The following is a 10,673-nucleotide window of genomic DNA, read 5'->3' on the forward strand; positions in this document are numbered from 1 at the left end:
TGGAAATGGGATGGAAACAAGCTGGAAATGAGATGGAAATGGGGTGGAAGTGGGGTGGAAATGGGGTGGAAATGGGGTGGAAACAGATACTCCCGTTCTGCAAAGCTGACCAAAGCCCCAGGAGCTGCCCCAGGGGGAGCCGTGTCCCTCCCCAGCTGCTCCCTGGCCACTCACACGCTGAGGGATTTCTCTCCCCCAGCCTTTTTTGGGAAGTTTGCTGCATAATTGGAGTTGGGATGTGTTGGGGAGTGCTTCTGTTCTGCGAATTGCTTTTGGATGGGGAGCAAAGCACCTTGATTCGCAGATGCTGCAGTAATGCCCACGGGTGAATTCCCCCATCAATAATGGGTAGATAAAGTGAAAGCTGCCTTCAGGAGGTGTTGCTGCTGGTAACAGCGCTGGGGGGAAGGGATTTAGCCCTGGGGGTTCTCTGGCTGCGTGTTTATCCCTTAGTGACCTTGGCTTTTCTCACAGGGAACAGGAACAGGACCAGAGGAAACGGCCTCCAGCTGCACCAGAGGAGGCTTGGGTTGGATTTTGGGAGAATGTATTCACTGAAAGAGAGATCAGGCACTGGAACAGGCTGCTGATAGCAGAGGTGGAGTCACCATCCATGGAAGTGTTCCAAAAACTTGTAGATGTGGTGTTTTAGGGACATGGGTGAATGGTGGACCTGGCAGTGCTGCTCATCGATGATCTCAGAGGGCTTTTCCAGCCTAAACAATTCCATGATTTTCCCATGCAGGGCCCTGGAGGATGCTCTCCTCTCCCTGAGCACCCCTGCTGCTCTCAGGCTGCCCAAGAAGCACCAACAGCTTCAATTCCTGAGACCACTCCGGGACAATTTTCCCAGCTCTGATGGTGAACCTCACCTTTAATAAAGAAATAACTCAATTTACCAGTCATGTGTCTGTGTGCCAAGCCCACCCTGGCAGCACAGCAGCTGTTGGGAGTGGGGTGCTGCCCCAGCCCCTCTTCCCATGGCTCTGAGCCCCCCATGGATCAGGATCTGGCCCTGGCAGAGCCTGGAGCGCTGCAGTCGCTATGGAGACCCACCTGGAGTGCATCCATATGGAGAGGAACAGCTCGTTCCTCATGTCCCCATTCCAGGGACATGGGAGACAAATCCCATCCAGAGGGACCTCAGCAGGGCAATAACATCCAGGGTTTGTGATTCCTCTCTAGGGAATGGCATCCAGTGCTGCAGCCCTGGGCTCCCCCCAAATCCAGCATCCTTGTGAGATGAGCCCAGCCCTGGAGCCCTGGGATCTCCCCAAATCCAGCATCCCTGTGGGATGAGCCCACCCCATGCTCCTGCTGCCTTTGCATGGGCTCACACAGGGACATCTGTGGGGTGCGGGTGTGCAGAGTCAGTCTGGGAATGGGGACATGGCTGGAATCATCCCCATGAGTGCCCCAGGGCTGTGGCATCATGGAATCATGGAATGGTTTGGGTTCAAGGGACCTTAAAGCCCATCCAGTGCCACCCCTGCCATGGCAGGGACACCTCCCACTGCCCCAGGCTGCTCCAAGCCCTGCCCAGCCTGGCCTTGGGCACTGCCAGGGATCCAGGGGCAGCCCCAGCTGCTCTGGGCACCCTGTGCCAGGGCCTGCCCACCCTCCCAGGGAACAATTCCTAATTCCCAATCTCCCATCCATCCCTGCCCTCTGGCACTGGGAGCCATTCCCTGTGTCCTGTCCCTCCAGGCTCCTGTCCAAAGTTCATAATTTCTCAATGAGCAGACACCCTGGTGTTGGCTCATGCTGGGGGAGGCACCTGAGGCCTCATTTCCCCCCCAAACAGCAAATCCTTTCCCTGGGCTGCTCCCCAGGGCGTTGTTTGTCACTTGGAATCAGCAGACACCGCTCACATCACTGCAGCCACAGCTGTGACTCCTCATCCCCCTGACTCCTGTGTCTGCTCCACTGCAGCAGCTTTGAGACAAACATCTTATTTTTGCAAAACAAATGTGTTTTCTGGTGCATGCAGCCAGCTTGGGGGATGAACCCCCCCTGCTGCAGGGCAGGGTGGGTGCCAGCATTGCAGCAGGAGGGAGGCACAGCTGCACTGGGAGGGAGCCTGGAAGGGCTGCGCTGGGGATTTGGGGACCTCAGGGGGATCTCCCTGCTCCACTGGTGGCAAAATCACCTTCCCCAGCACAGACCCCTCCCTCCCCACTGCCAGCACGTGCTGGGGAGGCAGCAGGACCAGGGCCACCAGGCTCGTCCCATGGCTTGTCCCTGCCCTTGGAGCTCCCCGGCTGGGTGACAGGGCCCATGGATGGCACGGGCTGTGCCCTCTGCTGGATCCACTCCTGTCCCCAGGGGAGGGAGGCCCCACAGCCCCCCCTGCCTGCACAGGGGCTGTCACCCAGCCCAGGGGACAGCCAGGGGGACACCGAGCCGGGGAGGGGAAGGACTTTCCCTGGGGCTGTGTGATGGAGGCACAGGGGCTCTGGGGAGACTGAGGGGGGCTGGATCCTTGATCTGCTCCCTGTGCCCCACAGTTTGAGGGCTGGACCCCCATCCCTGTCCCCGTGTGATGCAGCTGGGGACCCTCAGTGGGGCTGGACCTGGACCCCGGTCGCTGTCTCAGTGTGATTCCAGCAGGGATCCCGAAGGGGCTGGACCTGGGCCCCCATCCCCGTGCGATCCCCGGGAGGTTCCGTGCTGGACCCCGCGGGTCCCACCGGGCACCCGGAGCCCCTGGAGGCGGTGCCGCCCCCGAGCTCCCCCCGAAGCCCCCCCAGAGCCCCCTCCCGTCGGGGCCGGCGCTGGCAGGAGGCGGCTCCGCCGCAGACGCCGCTCGGTCACCGCCGCGTTCACCTCGCGGAGCCGGGGCTGCCCGAGACACCGGGAACAGCGGGAATACCGGGACCAACGGGAACAACGGGAACAGCGGGAACAGCGGGAACAGCGGGAACACGGGGGCTGCCAGAAACACCGGTGCTGCCGAGGCTGCCGGGAACCCGGGAGCAGCGGGACACCGGGAACAGCGGGAACAGCGGGAACAACGGGACACCGGGAGCAGCGGGACACCGGGAGCAGCGGGACACCGGGATTGCCGGTCCCGCGGAGCCGGGTAAGCGGGCGGAGGGAGCGGCGGAGCCCCGGGACCCCCGGAGGCACCGAGCGGGACCCTCGTGGGGGACAAACCGGGAGGTCCGAGCTGTTGGGGGGGCCGGGCTGGGAGCGATGGGAGCCCCGGAGGAGCGGGGAGCCCCGGGGGTGGCGGAGCTGCTCCTGCCCCGAGCCCCGGCCGGGCTGGGAGGGGTCTGGGCCAGCGGGACCGGGCGGGACGTGCTGGGGCACAGCTGGAATGGGGGTCCCAGCCCGGCCGGCGATGGGGGCCCAGGGGACCCCAGAGAGGTCTCGCTGCCCCCTGTCCCTGCAGCCCCTTCCCGGCTCACCCAGGGGTGCACTGGGGTGGCGCTGGGGCTGTCACGGTGCCGATTGCTCCCCTCGGGGCTGGCAGCGGTGGGTGGAAGCTGAGCAGGCTCATCCAGACGTGAGATCCATTTACACCCTGGCTGCTCCGCCTGGCGCTCCCCGAGGTTTTGGCTCCATCAGGGAATTGACCCGGGGCTGTGGCAGCCCAGGACATGCCCAGGACCTTCTCCTCTGCTGGTTTGGGGAGCAAATCTCTGTCTCCACCGGCTGTGGGTGGCTGGCAGAGCCGAGCCGCCCCCGTTCCTCCTCCTCTCCCCAGGATCGGCGTTCCCGGCCCAGTTTGAGACGCGCCCCGGCACCGGGAGCACCGGTCAGGCTGGGAGCGGCCATGAGGGACTCGCCTGGAGTTGGATCCCTGCGGAGCCTCGTCCAGCTCGCCTGGCTGTGCCTCTTCTCCTCCGTGCCGGTGAGGGCCGGGCTGGGGCCGGGGCAGCGGGGCGGCTCCATCCCGGCTCCATCCCGGCTCCATCCCGGCTCCTGCCCGGCCCCGGGCTCGGGCAGCGCTTCCCGGGGGCGGTCAGGGCGCTGCAGGCTCTGACCCAGCTCCGGGCTTGCAGCACGGCGGGGCCAAAGTGCTGGAGAAGACCTTCGAGGAGTGGCTGCGGTACCGTGACGAGTGCCTGCGGAGGATGGCGAGCGAGCCCTACCCGGCAGGTACCGGCCGTGCCAGCCCGGGGCGCACAGAGCCAGGGCTGGGCTCATCTCTCTCCAGCGTCCCCTGCTCCGGTCACCCAAGGGACTGACAAGGACCTCCACATGTCAGATGGGGAGCCAGGGCTGGGTGTCCTGGGGGGCTGAGGTGGTGTGGAGCACACGGGCCCATTTCAGGGTGGCATCAGCACCCTCAGAAGTGCTGGGATCGCAGGGCTCGCTGTGTCTGTGCCACCAATCCGGCACTGAGCGTTGGCTTTCCCTGTCCCTGTCCCCGCCCTTGGAAGGGCTGTTCTGTAACAGGACATTTGACATGTACGCCTGCTGGCCCGACGGGAGCCCTGGCACCGCCGTCAACGTCTCATGCCCCTTCTACCTGCCCTGGTTTGAGAAAGGTGAGGATGCCCTCCTGCCATCCCCGAGCTGGAAGCCAGGGCTGAACCCTTCTGCGGCTGGAGAAGCTCTCAGGGCTCCCCTCCCTTCCCCTGACAGGGGCAGAGGGACCCATGAACAGACCTGGGGTGAGGGGACACGGGGGGCTCCGAGCAGAGCCAGCTCTGCCCATGGCTGCCCTGGAGCAGGGGCAGATCCCCCATCCCTGGAGAGGGGCTTGGGGGAGCCTGGGGCACTGTGCCGGTGCTTGGTGTCCGCAGTGAAACACGGGCTGGTGAGCCGCAGGTGTGGCACCGACGGCCAGTGGGTGACAGTGAACGGCAGCCAGCCCTGGAGGGACTACTCGCAGTGCGAGGATGAGCTGGAGGTCACTGCTGAGGAGGTGGGACCTGGCTGGGAGCGCGGGGATGGCCAGGGCAGCCTGGCCGGGGGTGGACGCGCACCCAGCCGGGCTCCCTGTGCTCCCCTGCAGGAAGGCGCCCGCCGGCTCATGGTCAGCTTCAAGGTGCTCTACACCGTGGGCTACTCGCTGTCGCTGCTCACCCTCATCTCCGCCCTGCTCGTCCTCACCGCCTGCAGGTAGGACACGGCCCTGCCCCTGCTCCCTCCCCGCATGCCGGCCCCGCCTGACCCCGCTCCTGCAGGAACCTGCGCTGCACCAGGAATTACATCCACGCCAACCTGTTCGCCTCCTTCGGGCTGCGCGCCACCTCGGTGATGGTGAAGGACGCGCTGCTGGAGCGGCGCTGGGGCGTGGAGCTGGTGCAGGTGGCGGACTGGGAGGCTCTGCTGAGCCACGAGGCGAGTGCTGGGCTGGGGACAGCGAGGGACCCTCGCCCAGGGCAGGGCTGGGGGGGCTGGTGCCCGTGCGGCCCCAGATTCCTGCTGGGTGAGCTCTGGGGTGCCAGCGGTGCCCATGTGTCACTATAGGACACGAAACAGCACAAACGCACACACTGCTGCTCTCAAGGTGAAGAAAAGGGAAGTTTATTACCTGATTCTAACATTTACAGTTTTCTAAAAGTGCCAGTGGATTGGAGGGTGAAAGTGCCACCTCTCCAATGACACTGGACAAGCTAACAGTTTATTAAATTTCTCTTCTTCTATGAAAGAATGCAAACCAATAAGTTATTTACAGAAAGCGTGTGAGGAAGTTCGTTACAAGAATATAAACATCAGATGGCTTAGAAAATCTTAAAAAATCAGGGTGACACCCATGCAGCTGATGGATGAAGTCTTGGGGTGCCTGTGCATGGTCCTGGGGTGCCCATCCACACAGTGGGCATGCTTTTGGAGTGCCTGTGCTGCCCATGACCCAGTGGGTGAACTCTTGGGACACCTGTGCACCCGCTGGGTGAGCTCTGGGCCTGTGTGGCACCTGAGGGATGAACCCTTAGTGCCACTCATGCCCCTGCTGGGTGAGCTCTGGGGGTTCCTGTGCAGCCTCTGGGTGAGCCCACCATGGGGGAGCTCTCAGGGATCCTGGGGTGCCTGTGCAGCACCACCCCCCGTGGATGAGCTCCTGGGGTGCCTGTGCTGAGCCGTGGGTGGCTCTCCCGTGGCAGGCAGCGCTGGGGTGCCGTGCAGCGCAGGTGCTGATGCAATACTGCATCCTGGCCAACCACTACTGGTTCCTGGTGGAAGCTGTCTACCTCTACAAGCTGCTCATCGGGGCCGTGTTCTCTGAGAAGAATTACTACAGGCTCTACCTCTACCTGGGCTGGGGTAGGGGCCCCCTGGGCACGCTGCAGGGAGGGGACAGTGCCCGGTGTCACCTGGGGGCACCGCGGTCCCAACCATCCCAGGAGGGTGTGGGGTGGGGGCTCTGCCACCCCGGGGGTCCCCCCAGCACGGGGGTGGTTTCTCAGCTCAGGAGGGTGCTTGGTTTTACAGGGTTTGCTGTGTGACTTGCAGGGACCCCCGTGGTGTTCGTGGTGCCCTGGATGGCCGCCAAGTACCTGAAGGAGAACGCGGAGTGAGTGGGGGTGAATGGACAGGGATGGATGGATGATGAATGGATGGATGGATGGATGGATGGATGGATGGATGGATGGATGGATGGGGGATGGATGGATGGATGGATGGATGGATGGATGGATGGATGGATGGATGATGGATGGATGGATGGATGGATGGATGGATGGATGGATGATGGATGGAGGATGGATGATGGATGGATGGATGGATGATGGATGGATGGATGGGTTGGATGGATGATGGATGATGGATGGCTGGATGGCTGGATGGATGATGGATGATGGATGGCTGGATGGCTGGATGGATGGATGGATGGATGGATGGATGGATGGATGGATGATGGAGGGATGATGGATGGATGGATGGATGGATGATGGATGGATGGATGGATGGACAGGGATGATGGATGGATGGATGATGGATGGATGGATGGATGGATGGATGGATGGATGGATGGATGGGTTGGATGGATGATGGATGATGGATGGATGGATGGATGGATGATGGATGGATGGATGGATGATGGATGGATGGATGGATGGATGATGGATGGATGGATGATGGATGGATGATGGATGGATGGATGATGGATGGATGATGGATGGATGGATGGATGGATGGATGATGGATGGATGGATGATGGATGGATGGATGATGGATGGATGGATGATGGATGGATGAGGGATGGCTGGATGGATGGATGGATGGATGGATGGATGGATGGATGATGGATGGATGGATGGATGGATGGATGATGGATGGATGGATGATGGATGGATGATGGATGGATGATGGATGGATGGATGGATGGATGGATGGATTGGATGGATGGACAGGGATGGATGGATGGATGGATGATGGATGGATGGATGATGGATGGATGGATGATGGATGGATGAGGGATGGCTGGATGGATGGATGGATGGATGGATGGATGGATGGATGGATGGGTTGGATGGATGGACAGGGATGATGGATGGATGGATGGATGGATGGATGGATGGATGGATGGATGGATGATGGATGGATGGATGGATGATGGATGGATGGAGGGATGGATGGAGGGATGGATGGATGATGGAGGGATGATGGATGGATGGATGGATGGATGGATGATGGATGGATGGATGGATGGATGATGGATGGATGGATGGATGATGGATGGATGATGGATGGGTGGATGGATGGGTGGATGGATGGATGGATGGATGGATGGATGGATGGATGGATGGATGGATGGATGGATGGATGGGGGTCTTGCTGGGATGCTCAGAGGCTGCTGAGGGTCCCTGAGCCCCCTGGCTGGGGCTGGAAAGCTCTTGGGTCATGCTGCCCCCAGCCCAGGGTGACGGTGCTGTCTCTCCTCCCCGGCAGGTGCTGGGCCCTGAATGAGAACATGGCTTACTGGTGGATCATCCGCATCCCCATCCTGCTCGCCTCCCTGGTAGGGAACAGCTGCCAGCCCCGGGTCTGTTTGGACAGCAGCAGCTCAGCCCCTGGCTCCTGGCCCTGGGAAGCTTCCATCAGAGGCCAGGAGGGAGAGCTGGCCTGCAAGGACCAGCCAAATGCACAGGGGGTTCAGCAGCTTGCTGACCCCTGGTTCTGGGGGTTCATGAAGGAAGCTGGGGTGCTGAACCCCAGGGAAAGGGGCTGGGGGTGGCTCCTGCTGCTTTGTAGCCAGGATTTTGGGATGGCAGGAGGGGAGGAAGGGCAGCAGCAGCCTCGGCAGCACAGAGGGTGCCATCCCCTGCTGGGTGAGTGTCACAGCCAGGGTGGGGGTGCTGGGCTCTGTGTGCCCCTGCCCTGTCTCCCCTCCCAGATCAACCTGCTCATCTTCATGCGGATCCTCAAGGTGATCCTGGCCAAGCTCCGGGCCAACCAGAAGGGCTACGCCGACTACAAGCTGAGGTGGGCCGGGAGGGGGGTGGGGACACTCTGGGCTACCGGGATAACGCCCCCTCCACACCCCCACCCTCCCCACGCCTCTCTTCCACCTTGCACATCCTTCAACGACCACCCTGGGATTAACTGGGAGTTTGACTGTCCCCTTACTGTCCCCCAGGCTGGCCAAAGCCACGCTGACCCTCATCCCCCTCTTCGGGATCCACGAGGTCGTTTTCATCTTCGCCACGGACGAGCAAACCACGGGCATCCTGCGCTACATCAAGGTGTTCTTCACCCTCTTCCTCAACTCCTTCCAGGTGAGGTGGGAGTGAAACAAATCCTTGTTCTGGGCACACCACGGAGCAGAGGTCAGGGGCTCCCTCTCTGAACTTGCTCTCCTGCGGTGCTTCCATGGGAAGGGTGGCACTGCCTCTGCCCTTGAGAGTGTGCTGCTGCCTCCTGTGCTCTCTGGGCAGCGCTGCCATGGGGACCCCAGCCCTAAAAACAACCAGGAGTGGCCTGGGGGGAGCCTTAAGCTCATCCCAGCCCCAGGAGAGGGACAGCAGGGAGGGGGCTCACTGCTGGCTCTCCCTGCAGGGCTTCCTGGTGGCTGTGCTGTACTGCTTTGCCAACAAGGAGGTAACGTCCTTGTCCCTGCCCTGGCACCACCTTTCCCCACCCTGTGCCTGCAGGGAGGGCACAGCCATGGATAAGCCCCTTCTCCCTCCCCTCCATGGCAGGTGAAGTCCGAGATGAAGAAGAAGTGGCAGCTCTGGAAGCTCGACCACCCGGTGCTCTGCTGTGCCCAGTGAGGTGGTGACCAGCCAGGGCAGAGGGGCTGCTGGCCACGATGGCCACAGGGCCTGGCTGCAGGGCTGAGGCTGCAGAAGCTGTGCTGGGCAGTGCCCACCTGGGATGGCCAGGCTGGGACGGGTGTCTGGCTGTGCCACACTGGAGCTGCTGGAAGGGACATCCCTGCTGTGACCCGAGTGGGAGGTGGCACCCCGGGCTCTCGCCAGGCATTGCTGTGTGGGCAGCCCTGCTGCTTCTCGCCCTGCCTGAGCACCTGCAGAGCCTGGCAGCCTCCCCCAGGACACCTCCCACACAGGGAACCCGTGGGACACCCACAGCCCCCTGGGCACCTGCGGGAGGGATCACAACAGGCAGGGGCAGCCTGGTCCTGCAGTGGCAATGGGAGATGCTGCCACACCACAGCCAGGGCTTCCCTGTCCCCGTGTCCCAGCCCAGGACCATCTCAGCAGGCATCCACAGCCACCCTGTAAAGCTCTGCACAGCGAGGGGCTGCTCCTGCTCCCACCCTCATCACCGACACAGAACAGCAGCTCCCATCCCCTCCTCACTGCTCTCCAGCTGCACAAACCCCGGTGCCTCCTGCATGGGCAGAGCCAAGGATGGAGCCCCAAAACCATTTGGGAGTGAAGGATTTGAGAGCAGCAACTCACTGGGGCAGAGCCCAACCTCCCCCATGCCAGCATCCCCCAGGTTCAGCATCCAGCCCAGCCTCCCCTGCTTTGTGCAGGGAAAGCTGGATTGCCAGCCTGGCAGGAGCTCAGGCACCAAAGGCTCAAATCCTGGGAGTTTGCTTTCCAGTGGGGTGCCAAAGCATCCTCCCCCCCGGCCAAGCAGGCTGTGGATCCCAGGAAGCCCAGGAGGAAGGGAAGCAGCTGCGGTGGTGTGGTTTGAGCAGGGCTGCACCTGTCCTGGAGCAGCTGGAGACATCCCCAGCCCCCTGCTCTGGCCCACGGGAGCAGCACAGACACTGCCAGAGCTCGTTCCCACCACATTCCTTCCTTTGCCATGCACAAGTCCCCTCCAGGAGGAGGAAGCAGCTGGGAGCTCAAGGAGATGCCCATGGACACGGGAGGTTCTCCAGGCCCTGCCTCTTCCCCGAGGGGCTGGGGGAGCCTCTCCCAGTGCCTCAGGGAGGAGCTGCCTCGAGCACACAAAGCAAAGAGGCTGCACGAGCCTGGAGTCACGGTCCTGGATCGATGGAACCCCCACGAGACCAATTTACACATCAACTCTCTTTTCAGATGTAAATAAATATTTATTTTTCAAAAAGCAGAGCCTGCTGCTTCTGTCTGCTGCAGGGGAGGGAAGGGACTGGTGGGCACAGAGAGCTGAATCTCAGAATGGACTCGGGGGTGGGGGGAAAGAGCCTTAAAGCCCAGCCCATCCCACCCCTGCCATGGCAGGGACACCTCCCACTGTCCCAGGCTGCTCCAAGCCCTGTCCAGCCTGGCCTTGGGCACTGCCAGGGATCCAGGGGCAGCCCCAGCTGCTCCGGGCACCCTGTG

At 62.0% G+C, this 10,673-nt stretch overlaps 1 protein-coding gene across 7 annotated transcripts; it reads left to right on the forward strand.

Annotated features, from left to right (window-relative positions):
* The first annotated feature begins 2,457 nt into the window (after positions 1 to 2,457).
* LOC129127245 (glucagon receptor-like) lies at positions 2,458 to 10,437 on the forward strand. 7 transcript variants are annotated; one of them, XM_077186739.1, is made up of 14 exons: positions 2,458 to 2,969; positions 3,022 to 3,082; positions 3,730 to 3,856; positions 4,008 to 4,104; positions 4,389 to 4,496; positions 4,755 to 4,876; positions 4,967 to 5,073; positions 5,139 to 5,299; positions 6,064 to 6,219; positions 6,409 to 6,469; positions 7,846 to 8,379; positions 8,534 to 8,672; positions 8,953 to 8,994; positions 9,096 to 10,437. In XM_077186739.1, exons 1-14 carry the CDS (start codon positions 2,543 to 2,545, stop codon positions 9,165 to 9,167), a joined length of 2,214 nt encoding a protein of 737 aa, XP_077042854.1. In that variant the 5' UTR covers positions 2,458 to 2,542; the 3' UTR covers positions 9,168 to 10,437. The 7 variants fall into 7 exon arrangements, with proteins under 7 accessions (XP_077042854.1, XP_077042852.1, XP_054499733.2 ...); XM_077186737.1 differs by having other exon boundaries at positions 2,459 to 3,005; positions 3,040 to 3,082; XM_054643758.2 differs by having other exon boundaries at positions 2,461 to 3,082; positions 3,710 to 3,856; positions 7,846 to 7,915; positions 8,291 to 8,379.
* Positions 10,438 to 10,673: the final 236 nt, after the last annotated feature.

The sequence above is a fragment of the Agelaius phoeniceus genome, chromosome 16 (assembly GCF_051311805.1).
Source record: "Agelaius phoeniceus isolate bAgePho1 chromosome 16, bAgePho1.hap1, whole genome shotgun sequence".
Lineage (NCBI taxonomy): Eukaryota > Metazoa > Chordata > Aves > Passeriformes > Icteridae > Agelaius > Agelaius phoeniceus.

Excerpts from the sequence above, each read along its gene's own strand:
- LOC129127245 (XM_077186736.1), top strand. The coding sequence starts at position 2,543 with ATGCAGCTGGGGACCCTCAGTGGGGCTGGACCTGGACCCCGGTCGCTG. Across the intron at positions 3,857-4,007 it reads GCCTCTTCTCCTCCGTGCCG|CACGGCGGGGCCAAAGTGCT; the intron begins GTGAGGGCCGGG and ends CCGGGCTTGCAG. Across the intron at positions 8,673-8,952 it reads TCTTCCTCAACTCCTTCCAG|GGCTTCCTGGTGGCTGTGCT; the intron begins GTGAGGTGGGAG and ends CTCTCCCTGCAG.